General features: G+C 45.0%; 1 protein-coding gene across 1 annotated transcript in view; it reads right to left on the bottom strand.

Annotated features, from left to right (window-relative positions):
* Positions 1-15,523, bottom strand: part of CUNH10orf90 (chromosome unknown C10orf90 homolog) — a 58,720-nt gene extending 43,197 nt beyond the window's left edge. Inside the window, exon 1 of the mRNA XM_066190726.1 lies at positions 15,245-15,523. Coding sequence (XP_066046823.1) covers positions 15,245-15,362 — 118 coding nt within the window. The 5' untranslated portion in view covers positions 15,363-15,523. The remainder of the gene's footprint in view (positions 1-15,244) is intronic.
* Between the last annotated feature and the right edge of the window lie 1,868 nt (positions 15,524-17,391).

The following is a 17,391-nucleotide window of genomic DNA, read 5'->3' as shown; positions in this document are numbered from 1 at the left end:
TCAGAGATTCTCTCCCAGGCCGAGCTCAGGGATGCTCTCCCAGGCCGAGCTCAGGGATGCTCTCCCAGGCTGGGCTCAGGGATGCTCTCCCAGGCCGAGCTCAGGGATGCTCTCCCAGGCTGGGCTCAGGGATGCTCTCCCAGGCCGAACTCAGGGATGCTCTCAGGCTTGGCTCAGAGATTCTCTCCCAGGCTGAGCTCAGGGATGCTCTCCCAGGCTGCGCTCAGAGCTGCTGCTCCAGGCTGGGCTTAGAGACGATGCTCCAGGCCGGGTTCAGGGATGCTCCGTGTCCCGCTGCAGCCTCCACATCCCCTCAGGACTCAGCTCCTGGCTTCCCTCTGCTGCTCTGCTCACCCTTCCCTGGCTTAACTGAGCCAGGCCCCAGCAGTTTATCCGAGATCCTAACGGGGATTAGCAGGAGCTCATCGGATGCAGCCCCGTGCCAGCGATAATTAGGATTTCCAACTCCAGCGCCCGGTGGGAAGGGACTGTCATTTGTGGAGCCAGTCCCTTTAACGGAGAAACAACCCCCGCGCTACAGGAGAGGATAATTTGGCAGTTGAGGTCCCAGTGGCTCAGAGACATAAAATCCAGCCTCATCAATGTGTAAGATTAGAAGCAATTAGCCCCTCTATGGTAAAGTCATCGCTGAGGAACTCGGCGCCGTCTGGGGACTTTGTGTAACGATGCCGCGGGGACGAGTAAGATGGGACCTTTGACTTCAGCGATTTGGAAGGGGCTGAGACCTAATTAAATCCGCAAAGACGCTGTAACTGCATTAAAAGGGATTTTTAAATATGAGCCATATTCCCTTTCACTAAACAAACTAGGTGTATTCCACCCTGGAACAGGGAGAGAATTAATCAAGGGACGGCGGGCCAACAGCTGCCGCGCGGCTGCCAAGGAGAAGATGAGACAGGATTATAGAGAATTGAAGAACATTTCCTAAGAATTGAGGGATATTTACAAGAATTGAAGAATATTTAACGGGTTTTGTTCGAAGGATGAGGTTTTATTCAGCTCTGGTGAAAACCAAGCACATAACCCTCACTGTAAATCCAAGGGAACGTGGGGGGTTTTAAAAGCTGTTTCTCCAAATGTTTAACTTATCATAAACACTGATTCCCTTACATAAATAAAAGCTAATTTTCTTGTAAAAATAATATACAATTCACTTTTTCACTCATTAAGAAAACCAATTTGCAGCTTTTCCAAGAGGGGTACACAGAGCTATTCTATTTCTGCTACTGAGCTCCACACAGCACTTCCCATCTTCCTTTTCCTTACAAAAGCTTGGCACTTTGTACTGGAGAAAGGACAGATTTTCAGTTCTCTTTTCAGCAATGATTACCTCATTTATATGATCTATCTTCTCCCAAGGATAAAAAACCCAAAATCACTATATGATATTAATATTTTTCTAGCATAACTCAGCCTTTTGGCAGAGCAGAGTTAGATCCTCAGAGCCTGGAAGGTGAGTGGAAAAGAATTTTAAGGGCATGAACTCAGAGTGGGACAACAGAAACATCCTGATGATAAAGAGAAAAGAGCACTGGGATGACACAGGGAAGTTCAGACACTTCATCATTCAGCTCTAAAAAGATTAATTACAACAGCATCAAAGTAATAGGTAGGCAGGTCAATGCTGAGAGAAATCATCCCTTAGCCAAAAATATTCAATTTTTTTTTTTTTTTAATCTTAGAAGCAATTTGGTCTTTGCATTTATGAGGGTGGTAGGGCTGTAGTTACTACTTTTGCAAAATAAGCATCTCCAGGCACTCCTGAGTGAATTCACGGTTATTTATACTGAAATTATCCATTGTTATTTCACTGAAAATATTTTATACCGAAATTATCCATTGCTATTTATACTGAAATTACCCATTGTTTGGGCTGCCTGTTACTGTGAACTCAGTAATCTTTGTGGCTCTGAGTTAATCACACTGAGGTTCTGATCATGGAATGGTTTGGGCTGGAGAGGACCGAAATCCCATCCCATTCCAACCTGCCATGGGTACCTTCCACCATCCCAGGGGGCTCCAACCTGGCCTTGGACACTTGCAGGGATCCAGGGGCAGCCACAGCTTCTCTGGGCTGTGCACTGAGCACCTCAAACACTGCTGGGCTGTGGAAATTATTCCCTCATCATCACCACATTAATGGATTTGTGCTCTCCCTTTAATTACAACAGGTCCATGGGATGGTTTCTCCTCTGCCCCATTTGGGCAGACCCAGCTGTCACTCCTGGGTATATCCATCCCTGAATAATGCAGCTCCAGCAGCAGCTGTGTGGAAAAGCTCTGTGTTCTCTTTCTTTATAAGAACAGAAAATTTAACCAGTGGCTGTGTTTTCAGTAGAGAAGCTTGATGAGCTTGATGGCTCCTCAATCACCATGAGAAAAATCAACAGCAATCAAAGTGCGCTGGTATTTCAAACCTTCAAGTGACCTTTCAAGAGGATTTCAGTTTGAAAATACAATATGAGGAAACTATGGATTTGGGAATTCATCTTATAGCCAAAGCCTTTGCTAAATGTCTCCTGCTAGGAATAAACAGCAGTGGGGATCAAAGGTAGGGGAAAAAACACAAAGAAAAGGTGGGTGATGACCAGCTGGTGACCTGGGTCAAGCCCATATGTAATTATTTGTCTTCAATTCTGGGTATTAGAAATGTCCCTCAGCTTTCAGAAGGAGAGCAACCCCAGTCGGACAAACTGAGAAACACGAGGGGGACACGGGGAACAAAAGAAAAACCCTCACATGAAAAATAGTCCCACTCTAATGGCACAGGAAAAGGCACTGGAGAGAAGGAAAATAGGGAATTTTAGTGGGAAAACCCTGGGGGCTGAGGAGGAGGCTGCAAAGAAAGCCTGGCTCCATCCACGCCCAGAACAGAACAGCAATTAATGCTTTTAAAGTTGAGAGAGTTTGGGGAATTTTTTTCTTATTTGGCTTTTTTCTCCTGAACCAAAAGCTGAAGAAAAGTTGGTTATAAAAGCCTCTGTGTTTTTGGACAGAATGGACAGAGAAAATCTCAGGTAAAAAGAATAAAATTAGCAAAGAACAGTGAAGACAAGGAAAGCTGCTGAAGCTTAAAAACAGCAACTGGAGCAATACAAAGTGCGTGAGTTTGAATGTGAGCACGCAGCACAGAAGTGCTGAGTAATCCAGAGTGCTGCTTAATTTTCGAAAAGGGATCTTGATATCACAGGCATCTCGAAATTAGGATGGGAATAAGATACATCAGAGGATAATATGAAAAAAAGAAATAAACCCAGTGTAAATTGCCTTGACAAGACTGAAGACCAGGGTGACAAAGGAGCAGAGCCAGAAATCAAAGAAAACATAAATTAATAAATTAGAGCAGTGCCTCCACACCTCCCCAAACTCATTCTAAACGAGCAGAAGTACCCTAGGAACTGATATTTTCCCGCAATGCCCCAGAAAGGGGAACATTATTGCAAAATACTGACACTAAATAGGTTGGGAGTCGTCAGCAAATCAAGAGAAGAAGTAATAGGGTAGAGATGCAGTAAAATCACAAAATTCAGAAGATGCATAGGAAGAGGTATGAGGAGATGTGAAGCTCCTGGGTGCATTAAAACAGAGTTTTTTCTGCACAAACTGTAATTAAATCTTGAATCTCAATGACCATTATCAGGATAATGAAGTAACTGATGATCCATAACAGAATCCCACCCTTCCCAAAGAGTAAATTGATCAAATCACACCATTATTTTAGCAGGTAAAAACCACATCAGGAGTTCAGAGCTGCGGCCCTCTATGTTGTATTTTTACAGAGGAATTCTCTAAATGAACAAAACAGAAAGAAGTTTCCTTAAGCCAAACCAACATGCACTGGCGTGAGGAGGAAATCTCTGCTCTTAAAATAAAAATCGAGTTGTTTATTGCAACACAAAGCAGCACATTCGAGGCTTTTGCTCATCCCGTGTTACAGGAGGATATTTTAGAGGGGAAAGGTCAAGCTCAAGGCTCACACTCCTTATTGATGCTGGGAAACAATGACAGATTTATTGTAAAGATTTGTCAGCAGCAGCAGTGAGGTCACTGTGCCCCAATAAAGAGAAAATGTTCATTTACCTGTAACCCCACCCCAGTTAAACCCTTCCTTACCCAACCCTCTGGCCGGACAAAACATGTATTTACCTCATAAAGCTCGAATTCTGCATCAATATCCAGCTAATTGGAGGTTTGCTGTCGTTAATTTAGATAATATACATTCATCTCACATAAATAGCTTCTAGCAGCTTCTTTAATTTAACCTTTCTTTTGGCCTCCTTTTTTCACTGTCACACAACCAGCAATTGAGAGCTCACAAATGACCTCCTGTGCCACAGCCCTGCCATAACAATCCATGGGAGGAATTTCATAAAACAGATTAAATTCTGCGGCGTTGGCTTTGATGAATTAGTGGAATTTGTTCCCTGCAGCTGCTCGGGGTTGATCTTTGATTTTCAGCTGAGTGCCTGAGAGAGTAAACCAGGGACACGTTGTAGTTTTGACACCTTCGTGGCTGAAATGGAAATAGAGCCACAGCATCCACAGGAGCAAAACTTTGAAAGGTTTTTGCCTTTTATCTCTCTCATCTCACTGCTAAAAACAATACCTGAGCAGGGACTTCCCGTGACAAAGCGTTTCTGTATAAATTCTGAGATTATTGCAATTATTCTGTAATGATTATTCCTTCCTGCCTGGTGTCACATCACAGTGAAGCAGAGCTGAGGAACATTTTCTCACAAACCTTCAACGGTTGCAAATAATCCCGAGGTAAAAAATGAGCTCCAGCACAGCAAATCACCCAAAATGTTTTGTTCAACGTTAAATTATTATTCACCATTTAAATTAAGCGCTGCAAGGGAGATTCATTCCGAGCCTTTTCCTGTTCCCTCATACTCACAATTTGGCTAATGAACCAAGAGAGCAATTAGTGAAACATCTCAATTTATGGCAGGTTGAGGTAATCTTTAGCCAGGGCACAGTTAAAACTCCTGCACTGTGAAGAGGAGACTTTTCATCTCCTGAAGCAGCTCTGGGCAGTTAACGAGCCCTCCTGACACAGAGCACCAGTGTCAATTTGTCATTTCTGGCTGCCCCTGGATCCCTGGCAGTGCCCAAGGCCGGCTTGGAGCAGCCTGGGACAGTGGAAGGTGTCCCTGCCCATGGCACTGGATGGGATTTAAGGTCCCTCCCAACCCAAACCACGGCAGCATAGCAGGGATTTCCACAAGATATGGAATTTTTTGAGGCATTTCTCCCGTGCAGCTCAGTTAAACACCTCCCCACAACCTCTGGGAGCAGCCCAGCCAAGATCCCACAGCACTGTGGTGGGAACTCCCCAGTCCCCCAGATTTACAGGGATTTCACTCCTGTGGGAGAGCACTCCCATGGATGGTCCTGTGCTGATCCTTCTGTGCCATCCCGGGGGGAAAAAGGGAGAAGCAGAAGGAGGGGAGCACTTCCATGGGAACTGGAGGCTGCCTGACTCGTGCAGAGTTAATTAATGAGCTCCAGAGTAGGACACAATTCAGGAATTGTACATGGACACGCTCAGATCACTACAAAAATGCAAAAAATAATCCAATCTACTCAATTATTGAGCTGCAATCAACAGATCACTTCCAAAAGAAAGCAGGAGCTGTGAACAGCTTAATGCAAGCAACTTTACAGCACAAAAAACCCAGGGAATAAGGAAAACAAGGCTGCATAAGGAGCAGGAAACATTATGGAAAATACAGTGGCAATAACAGAACTTAGTGGTGTGCTGCAGTATTTTGCCTAGTAATGATTTGTGTCTGTAAAACTTTCAGGGGACCTGAGCTGATGAGGTGGATTTGTTATTTTAGGACTTTATGATAAGACTTTATGATAGATACTCCCATAGCAAGGACAATAAACATGGAAAGTGGTTTTGTTTGTTTGTTTGTTTGTTTTAAAACTCAGTGCATCCATAACCACAACTTGGCTAAAAAAAAAAAAAAAAAAAAAAAAAAAAGAAAGAAAGAAAGAAAGAAATACTTAATTCCAATTCAACCAAAAGCTCCCCCTGAGGCTTGGGCTCAACTGGATGCTGGGTAGTAAAAATCAGCCTCTCCCTTTTCCTTAGAATAGCAAACAGAAAGGAGAATGAGCTTGACTTTATTTACAGCAATGGCAATCTTAGGAGAAGCATGAGCCTGGGTAATTGAGTCAGGAACAGGAGTGGAAGCCTCCTGCGACAGCCTGTAATTGTCAGAGCCCCAGTTAAATGCAGCAGACACGGATTCAATTCATATTTTGGATGCCTGGATCAAGCCTGGCCTCCAGACCTCTGGAGAGCTGCTTCCCACAGCAGCTTGGTCCCTCCACTCTGGTACTGAGAACATTAACCAGAAAACTGCACAGGTAATTCTGCGCTTGGTGCTGGAAATATTTCATTTAGAGCTGCATCCAAAAAAAAAAAAAATTCCTTTCCCTTAGCAACTGGGAGATTCCTGCCCGGAGCAGCCATGGGGAAGATGGGGCTCTGGGAATGTTCGAGGATTCTGTGGGTGTGAAATTGTTGGCAATTATGTCTGAGCACTGGCTGCACTTTTTTTTTTTTTTTTTTTTTTTTTTTTTTTTTTTTTTTTCTTTTTTTTTTTTTGCTGAATGTGTTCAGATTTACTGGAGGAATTGTCCTGAAGTATTTACTGAATTCTGGGAGGCCTGATTAAAATAAACTGTCTTCAAGACACTTGTGCTGCACAGAGACTCTGGAGTCCAGGGAGAGCTTTGGACATGTCAGACACCAAAACAACAACAAATTAAAGAGAGGAATTGGCTCAGGAAATATTACTGCTGGTACCTGGAAACAAGCTAAAATGCAGCTGCTACTTGAGGAGCACAAAGGGAAAGAGAAAGAACACAAGGAGCCATAAAGTGGAGTTTGGATGTGGGGGAGCAGCTCACTGCAGATCCACACGGAAAATGAGCACAGGTGATTAATTAAATCATTCCGTGGTGGCCTGCCATTCCCATCCGGGCTGGAAGGCTTGGAAAGGCAGTCCTGGGATGAGAGAAAACATCCCTTCCTCCCTCTTCCCTCAGCTGCCAGGGGCAGGGCAAGGCTCCCTTTACTGGAAACACAGGCAGCAGCAGAGCTTTCCCTGCAGCTCCCTGCTCAGGTTTCTGCCCTCTGGATCTCCCTGACCTTTCTGGTGGAAGGAGCCACCCAAACAGCTCTTTGCCTCTGAACAAACCACCAATCCCACATCCTGCCCTGTCCCTTGGAGGATCCATCAGCCTTCCCAGAGCGGTGCATTTGGTCATGGAGAGGTTTGTCAGTTTAGGAGGGGGACTATTCCCAACCGGGCACTGTGGGAATCACACCGTCCTCAAATGGTTTGGGTTGGAGAGGACCTTCAAGGCCACCTGATTCCACCTCCTGCCATGGGCAGGGACCTTCCCCAATCCATTGGTCCCGGAGCTGTGATTCCACCCCAGTGCATCCCCTCCTCCCTGTGCCACCCTCGCAGGGCAGAGCAGCAGCAGCGACACGAGTGGGACCCTTCTCACAGCCCTGAGCAGGAGAGGATCCCCTGGCTTCATGCAAGAGGGCTCAGAGATCCATTTCCAAGCCCTTTTATCTTCCCACCCGCAGGAGAACAGGACCTGCGGTGGTGTTTGGCTCCTGCATCCTCCTCCCGCGTGCAGCAACCAAGCCAGCCCACGTTTCCCACAGGACAGAAGGAGGAGGGAGCTGTTTGTGTTCACTCAGCCGCTCAGGGAAAGGTCTGTGTGCTGCTCAGGAAAGGTTTGGCTCCGGGCAGCACAGCAGGGCACAAATTGCCATCAGCCACGCAGAGGAGTCCAGAATCCTGCTCTCTTGCCTCCACAGAGCATGCAGAAAGAAGATTAAACCTTTCTTAATGATCTCCTGGTGCCACAGTGAGTGTGGGCAGCAAGGAGACAACAGGAGTGTGGCTGTGGTGGGGCTGACTCCCCAGGCCTCAGCTGAATTTCGTGTTTAAGGCAAAGCTGCAGCTCTTTGGATGAGGAGCAGGTCATTTACCCAAACATAAAAACACTTCTTCGAGCACAGAAGCATCTTTCTGCTACCTTACCCATAAACTCCAGATTAATCTGCTGGTCTAAAGTGTTTATAGGTAATATCATGAGAGTTTCCTCTTAAAGAGTTTTATTTTACAGCTACCTTGCCGGCTTGTATTCCAAAAATCTCAGCCACGAGGTTCCACAGATTTCGGGGAGGTCTGCAGGATTGATGTGCTCAATTTCTGCCTCTCAGACTCCACTACCTGCTTTTCTCAGTCATCCTGCATTTTTCCAGGAAGGTGATTTTCCTTCCTGCCCACCATCTCTCTGGCAGAAAAAACGCATTTTAGTGAACTAATTAAATAGAGTTGGACTGTACATCAAATATCAGTAATAATACCAGGCACTAACGTCCTGGCTGCTGTGAGAACAGGTTGCAATACACATTGTACCTGTAATACATCACTGGGATAATGATTTGATGCATCTGTGCTGGTAAATCCACCCTTGGCAGAGTGACCAGCAAGCAAAAAACTCTGGAAAAGATTTCTGGGAAAGAGGATGCTGGAATGGTGGAGGGAAGGATCCTGGAGTTCCCCTCCCAGCCACATTCCCAGGCTTGTGTGAGGCTGTATCCCCAATTTTCTCCTCCTTTTCTGACCCTCCAGAGTATGAGCAGCTCTCTTTGTCTGTATTCCACTTATTAATTATTATTAATTAAACTCCTGGTTAATTAAAATCTAGTGTATCCCAGAAAAACCTGAGCTAAACCAGCTTATGTTTTTTAATAAGCTTTTTTTTCTTCCCCCTCCCAAAGGATTCCTGAGTCCTTCACGAGCTACAACCAGAGAATGATTAAAATTAAAACTTTTCTTGAGTTCAGTTTTAATTCTGTGAGAGTTAATTTAATTGAGCAGAAGACACATTGATAACTTGCCCTCACTTCCCATTTCTGTGGGATAAAAAGAAGGAGATCTTAGCTAAGCAAAAATAATATCCCCTGGGAGGGGAAATTCTGGAGATGCTCAAAATGCAGCACCTGTAACCAGTGTTTCTTCTCAAGTGCAGAGGTAAAAAAGGATATTTCTGGGGGGAGCAAAGTTCACAGAACCCTTTTGAAGAATGCTAAACCCAATTCCTTGTTCGTCAGGCTGTGATCTCCCCCAAACACAGAACACTGAGTTTGCACTGACCCACTCATCCTCTCATGTCCATAATTCCCCAAAAATAGCCATGAAAAGAAGCAAAAAGTATTAAGTATCATAATAAAAATATAAATTGTCCTATAAATTGTCACTGCCCAGGTGCGTTTGGGCACTGGGCGATGGAAGCACAAGGCTCACATCCATCTCCATTAATATCTTCAGCCAAAGGTTAAAGAACAGTAAAACGAACTGAGCTGTCAGAGAAAATACATATTAGCATTTAGATTAACAGTTATTATCTCCATTTCCCATCAGCAGACAACAGTGAAAGACGTGACGATGGCTTCAGATATCTTTTTTTGGAAAGGTTAAGGGGTCCCTGGATTGAAAGGGCTGGGAAAGACTGGCCTGGGAGATAAATGGCCTGGCCCTGGCATGTGCTGTGCATCCTCAATACATCTGGACTCTGGCTGGAATTAAAATTCATATTGCAGCAGCAATTAAAAGACAGAAGTAGGTCAGGAGCTGTTGTTCAAGGCAATGTGAAAGAAAGGAAAAAAAAAAAAAACAACCCCAAAGCAAGCAGGGTTTGCCTGCAAGAAAATCCAGCCTTGAGCAACTCAGGGTAAGGTAACAATGAGGATAAAACAGGGAAAGGAGAGGATGGTGGTTCAATTCTGGGCTCAGCAGGCAAAGGCTGCTCCCAGTGGGCAGCTCTCAGGCTGCACAGTGACAGCAACTCTTTTATTTATCCATGGATCAAGCCTTTTATTGTCCGTGGAAAGGGTTGTCCCAGAGATCCTCCCACCGTGCCCTGCCTGGTGTGTCACCCGCTGGGACAATGCCCATTGTGGGGACTACAGCCAGCTCCAGGCTTGGAAAACGGGAATAAACCCACATTGCTTCAACTGCTGTTTGAAAACTGCAGGGATTTGCTGCAGTCACCTGCAGGCTGCTCCGGTGCTGGTGCAGTGCTGCACAATTCCTGCAGGTGGGGGATTGCATGGGCAGCTCAGTTCGAGTCCCTCAGCCAAACTGAGCAAAGTGACACCCAGCCACCCTACGCTGATTAAACCTTGCTTCCACTGTAATCTATTCTTAAAGGTGTCTGTTAACCAAAACTACACCCAAAAAAAAAAAAAAAAAAAAAAAAGTTCTCTCATTCTGTAAGAATTTGCATGGGAACTTTGCCTGTTAAAGTTTGGTTTTATGCAGAAAGGGAATTTATAAATAATTTTAAATGCCCCAAAGAGCAGCGGTTGGTCCCAGAAGAGGCAGCAGCTCTCCATGTGTGGCCCTGGGCTCTGCCTTGCCCTGCCTCTCATGGGAATTTCCGAGTCAAGCCCTGCCAGGTATGTCCCCAACCTGCCCAGCTGTTTGTGCTCAGCCTCCCAAATCCATTTTGCACGTTGGCAGCTCCATGGGGCACCAGGAATCCAGAGCAAGAGAAGCAGAAAACTAAATGCAATCAATCAAACTCAGACTGATTTGAAACCCAATCCCAGAGGCGTCCCAGAGCACCCACAGGAGCTGTGGCCAGAGTTACCCCCTGCTGCTAAAACACTTCTTTTTTTTCCATATATTTATCCTATAGACAAAAGGGAAAATGTATCCATATTCTTCTTCTTCCAAAAGACAGCCAAAGTAATTGTCAAAGTCTGATCTTGTCACTGGTTATTGTGTTTTCTGCACTGTTTTGTCCTCTGCCCCTCATAAAACCTGCACTGATGGGCTTTAATCACCAGCAAAGGTTTCCATACCTCATCCCACCTCCTGCCATGGGCAGAAAAGGCGTTTTGAGTTGTGATACAAGCCTATGCAGGACCCTAATAATTATTAATGGTAACACACCCTCAACAAGTGAGGATACAACACTTAGAGCTGCTGATACTTTGCAAGGAGGGGAGGAAAGAGAATCCCTTTTCACAGAGAGTGGTCAGGGTGTATTCCCCACAGGAACTCACCCTGGAGCTTGTCCCAGCTGCTCAGAGGATTGCCAGGTTGTTGGAACCCTGGGCACTGAGAATTTCAGGCTTTCTGTGCTCACAGGCACTGACCCCCAGCAAACACTGCATTGACCTGAGGCCGTGGAAAAGGCTTCCAAAATTGAGTGACAGCTCTGGGATTGTGGGTGTGTGGTTTGAATAGAAGTGTGTGATAGCACAGAGGGAAAAACTTAGAGTTTAAGGGTTTAGAATATAGTAATAAAGTAAGATGGAGGATTTAGGGTGTAGGTTGAGTCCTTCTTTTACACCTTCTTCTTCATGGCTCTGGGTGGGATTCTGTAATTGGATAGAAAAGTCCACATTGCTGGCCACGAGTGGTTGGTTATTGGGTTAAAAGTAAAAATAATTTAGGTGTCATTTCTTAATTAGACAGTTTGTGCTTAAAAGGCCCTGTAGAGAGACAGAGCCATTTTCTACTTTGTTAGCTAGAACTCACAACTTGTGAGACTGTAACATAGATAAGAATTAATAAACATCTGAGTCTGAACACAAACTGCGTCTCTCGAGCATTTAATCCCAGCTCTGATAGAAGAAAGGGAGATAAAGACCCCACACCAGGTGTGTGACTGAGGTGTTGCAGCATCACCCAATTAACGCAGTGATTAATGCACAGCACTGATGGCAATCTGGGACCACACACAGGGGTGGGAGTGTGGCTGCCTTGTGCTCAGCTCTCCCTCCCCGGGGATGCAGAAACGTCTCATGAAACAAGAGCAGCAGTTCTATGAGAGAAGAACACCCCTGAAAATGCCCTGGGGGGATACTGGGGCTGGGCTGGACCACAAACAGAGCAAAGAGTGTTGGAGCTCTGCTCCTCCAGGCTGGGATTTGCAGCACAGGAACTCTTGGAGGACAAGGGAAAAGCTTCATTTTAAAAATATGCATTGCAGCTTTATCTGTCTGTAGTTATACGCTAAATACAACACGTGCACTCACACCAGCTCAGCTTTTCCAGTTAAAATCACAAGATCGTGGAATAATTGAGGTTGGAAAGGACCTCCAGCATCACAGCATCATTAAGGCTGGAAATGGCCTCCAAGATCACCAAGTCCAACCTTTGACCAAATACCGACCATGACAATGAGGGACATAAGAATGACACATCGACAATCACAGAAAACACTTTTTCCATACACAATTTGCACAAAAAACCCCAAAACCCGGCTGTTCTACATCACTGCACACACAATTTTTGACACCAAACAGGCTGAACCATTCCAGAGCACGTTTTGGCCAAGTTTGAAAAACTTTACAACAAATTTGCTTGAACAGCCACCTCTAAAATTCTCAAAAAATAATAAAAACTGCAACTGGCACTTGACCTGTGCCCAGTGCCAGGAGGAGATCCTCGAATAAAAACTGCTGCACGTGCGGTTCAGATTTTTTGTAGCTATAATTCAATAAAGAGGAACAGATGTAAAAAATGCACCTTCAAATTTTATAAAGTTCAAATTAACGTGCAGCCAGCGCTCGTGGGGGGTCTCCAAGGATTAGGAACTCTCCACGGGCAGGGCTCAGGGACTGAAAGGGACTTCCCAGGAGAGAAGTGATGCTCCTGCTGGGACTCTGCAGGGAATTAGAGGAGGGAAATGCTGCCCAGGGCCACTCCAGCCTCCTCCTGGCAGCAGCTGCCACTTTGCCCCTCCAGCCCTTGGCACTGGGGTCATTTTATGGCTTCCAGCTGCCCGTGCTGATGTAACCTCAGCATTTAACTGCTCCTGTAGCGAATGAATGCTGATCATCCACTAAAACCTCCTGCTTAAATTCAAACCACCACGGAAGAAAGCTGATGGAGGAAAATCAGCTCATTCTCGACTGCTCAACTCAACGACAAGAAGCCAATGGAGACTTAATGCCAACTTCACTAAGTTTTTAATGCCATCTGGAATCATCATGCAGAGCATTTTTACTTGTAACCTTTTCTGTTTTGCCCCATTTCTGGGTGCTCAGAAGAGAATTTCTCCTCCAGAGGAAGCATTTCACCAGAGCAGTGACTGCAAAGGGTAACTGCCCTCCACCCCACCACTGCTGGCAGCAGCACAAACGCGGAGCACCGGGAGCAGTTCATGACTATTTATACTTCGCCACCCCATCCTGCTGAAAGCTTTTAAGTAATTAGTTTTCCTCATTAACAGATGCACTGCCTGGGGAAGGGCATGCAGGTGCTCCTAAGCCCCATCCTGGATTACAGGGCAGCACCACACGGGCTGGGAGGGCAAAGCTCAGAAATGCTGAGCTGGGCTGGCGGAAAGGGCAACAAAACCACCACACTGATATAAAAATGTGTCGTTCCTGCAAGATCACAGAACATACCAGCAACAAAAAACATTCCCAGGACATAACCACAGTCCCCTTGTGTTTAAATCAGATGGGCATAATTTATCTACATCACTTTTAGAAGGCCCAAATATACTTCAAGGGATATCAGGAGATTTTGGTGCTAAAGTTGTATCCTGTCCTAAAAAAAAAAAAGCAAATTTTATACATCCCATGGACTAAGAAGTGATTTACAAACACAGGGAGCAGGGAGAGCCAATACACCACGTGGGGTCTGTACCTCCTCCCTGCCACATCCCATCCACTATCCCATTTTTCTCTTTCACACTTTCACAGGCAAAACGGACATCAGGTAAAGCCTAATTTAATATTATCACTAATGCATTCAAACTCATCAGCAAGAGCTGGGTTGCTAAAATTGCGCTGCAGGGAAAAAAAAAAACCCCAACAGGTAATGTTTGTTTTTTTTTTCTCCAGGTAAAGCATTGTTATCTCCTTGGGAAACCTGGGCCTGGTGCTCCAGCACTCACTGATGTCTATTGAAAGCACCAGGATTATTTTCCTGAAGAAGGATTACTCCCATGATTAAGGAGGGCAGGATTACATCCATTCTTTGCATATCTCCTGCTGTTTACATATCCCTGTTTTCACCTCTTGGGTTTTTTGTTGGTTTTTTTGAGTGTGTGTGTGGTTTTTTTTGTTTTTTTTGTTTTTTTTTTTTTTTTTAAACACGGGGCATTTAATTACTGTCAGCACCAGATATCATTGTGCTGGACTTGCATCCCTTCGAAATTTGGCCGGGTTTTTGGATGCCAAATAAGAAATGCTTTTGTGATCCAAACAAAGGAAATAAAGCAGAAGCAGCAGAATCTGGACTATGCAATTAAAAACAAATAAAAAAGAGAGGGAACTTGTTATCCACAATCAAGGCTTATTCATGATTCATCTCACATCCCTGCTCCTACCCATGGCCTCTGCTCTGGGGAGCTGATTGTTTTTGTATCAATTTTTTAACTGTGCCAAGTTACCTGAGAGCTCCCAGGCGCTGCTGACGGGATCACTGCTGGAAAATAACAGCACTCAGGCAGTTGGAACAAATATTATGGGTAGGCTTGCTGTTAATGATTAATAAATAAAAATACTTCGATGTTTTTCACCTTGTAAAGAAGGGGTGAGAGTTGCTTTAGTTCGTCACTGCCCTGTGCTTTACATGTAAAATGTATCTCCTTGCTATCCTTAGGAAAACAAAGTTACTTTTCCACTACTTTATTTTAAAATAGAACTTTTAATTCAGAGTTATTAATGAAGAACTTCATGCAGGTCTCAGGTCATATTCTCAACCAGAAATGTATCTAACTGAATAAAAAACAACACCAAAAGTTAAACTTCCAACAGGGAACCAACTTTTTTTTTTCTTTCCCCTACGGAAAACAAAACTCCTTTCAGGTTCTCACATTTGACAGCGAATTACATTCATCTCAGTTTGGGAAAATCGTAAAGGGATCATAAATACCTTTAGTTTTAGTAGCGTGCCTTGGTGGGCTTGACAACTTAAATACCACCGGATAATTTCAGAAGGCTTGATCATAACTTCGGTGCCAGCTCTGTAGGCACTGTTTACATATCCCCCAGACTTAGAAAGAAAGCCTGAAAAGCCAGGAAGTACCTTTCTCCAAGTCACTTCAAACTCAAAAAAAGAGAATATTTTTTTTAGAGAGAGCGGCACGAAACAGAAATCAGCTCAGCAAGGACGCTCGGAAAGCCCCCAAAGCTGCCCGAACTCACCCGGAGGCCGCGTTTCCCTGCGGGCAGAGCAGCTCCCGGTGCCGGTGACGAGGGGCTGCGTGTCCCGGGGGCAGCGCTCGGGCGGCGGCGGCAGCCGCGGGGCCGCTCCGCGGGGCATCCCCGGCGCTCCGCGGGATGCGCTGCCCGCCGCCGCTGACAGGGACAGCCCCCAGCTGCCAGCGCATCAATTATTCACCCTCCAGCGCCCGCAGCAGCTGCTGCTGCTGCTGCTGCTCCGGCAGCCAAGCCAGAGCAGCTCACTGGGTGCTTTGTGTCTCGGGGGGGGGGGGGGGGGGGGAATATATATATTACTTCAAAATATTTAGTGATGGGGAAACCTGGGCGCGCTGATTGGGGATAGTTTGTGGTGTCCCTTGGCTGTTTGGTGGTAAAAATTGTGTGAACAAGTTCACTCGATTTAAATACTGGAGTTGCCTCCCTCTCTCTGAGTGTTCTGGAGCAAAGTTAAGAGGAAATGTCCAAATATGCTGCTCCTGTAATGAGCTCCCGGAATTTTAAGTAGCCGACACCTGTTTGCCAAAATGTTCCCGTTCGAAGCATGGCGGGGGGGGGGGGGGGGGAGGCGCAGCAAATTCCCAATTTCCTTAAAAATCCATTGCAGTGTTATTTTTGAAGTTGTGTTTTGAAGGTGATCTTTTTCACTGGGATGTTTTAATTTTTATTGCAAGTTTTTTAAAGTAATCAGCGGTAGCACCATTCTTCTCCTCGACGTTTGCCATCCAGAAATCATTGACAAGTGAATCTGATACAAATTTAATAACCATCCTTCTGATAACTGGTCACGAGGCTAACGATGGAACACAATGGAGGATTTTTAATCATTTACCTGTGTAGTTATGTAATGCCTTCATGGGGTAAACAAAGATGGAAAACATTGTCTCTAATACTGCTGAGAGCAGCACTGGAATATTGCATTAATTTTGGTGTCCATGTTCTAAATAGAGCTGTAGAAAAACACTGCTCAGAAATTATTTTAACTCACTAAGGAAAATTAAAACCATGTGATTCAGCCTGGTTTGCTGTCCAAAAGGATACTGAGAGTTAATTTGATTACAGTGCACCAAGGGTTTTTCAAGGAGAAAATACCTCCAAGTACTTCTGAGGTAGATATTTCGTTGGAGACAGTGATTACCTGCTACAAAAATGTTCTGAGTACACCGGTGACCTCTGCATTTCTTAGATACCTTCCTGGAAAACATGCCTTTGCCAAACAAACAACAAAATGTACAGAACTTAAAATGCAGGGAACGGAAGAGCAGATTCCTTTAAATCCTTTCAGCATTGCACGGTGCTCGTGTTGCTCATTGAACCTCCAGTACCCTCCTATCAGCTGCATGTCGTGGTTTTAGCAATCTTTAAATCAAAAAAAATAAAAATTGCAACGATTTCAGGATTTCATCCAGAGAACCATGGCATTGTAATGCAAATGAGGCTGATGAATGTTTCATGGCAGACTTCAAAATGTTTGCTGCTGAGCTTTTCTAGAGCAGCCCAGGTGGATGCACTTTTCCTCCCACCTTTTTTTTTTCCCTCATTATTCCGGTTAGGATAAGAAAGAAAAACAACTTGGGGCACAAGGACATGAAATAATTTGATTTCTCCTTAAGAATTATAAACAAAGCCTATTTCTGCCTCTAATATTCTGGCTCCAGACAGGTTTAAACTGAGAAAAAACCACAACTTTATTCAGTGTTTGATGTAGACGGGATTGAATGACTTCTAAGACTTTGATCACCAGCTTAAAACTGCAGCAGGGACAGAAGGGTTTGTGATTATCTGCTGGATTCTGGCACAAACCAGGATCTGCTGTTCCTTCCAGATTGCAGGTGCGCTTTTTGGAGGTGGTGATTACAGAGATCACTGCTGAGGTCACCCCCTCCTATGGCGGGCTTGTGACAACGGCCAAAAAAAAAAAGTGTTTTCACCTGAGCTGAATGCTGGAAACGTCCTTTAGGATGAGTGCGGCGTGAAAGGAAAGGTTAAGCTGCAAGGAAGAAGATTGCCAGCCAGATATTGGCCAAGCCAGCCCTTGGAAGCGTTTCCCAGCAGGATGCACTGAGCCCAGATCCCCTCCTCACTGGGAGCATTCAATGCTATCTCTGGCTGCAGCTGGCCAGGGGATTATG

The sequence above is a fragment of the Chamaea fasciata genome, unplaced genomic scaffold (assembly GCF_029207755.1).
Source record: "Chamaea fasciata isolate MVZ Bird 193981 ecotype frontalis unplaced genomic scaffold, bChaFas1.0.hap1 SCAF_9, whole genome shotgun sequence".
NCBI lineage: Eukaryota > Metazoa > Chordata > Aves > Passeriformes > Sylviidae > Chamaea > Chamaea fasciata.
Note: the sequence above shows the minus strand (reverse complement) of the source record. Positions and strands in the feature narration are given on the sequence as shown.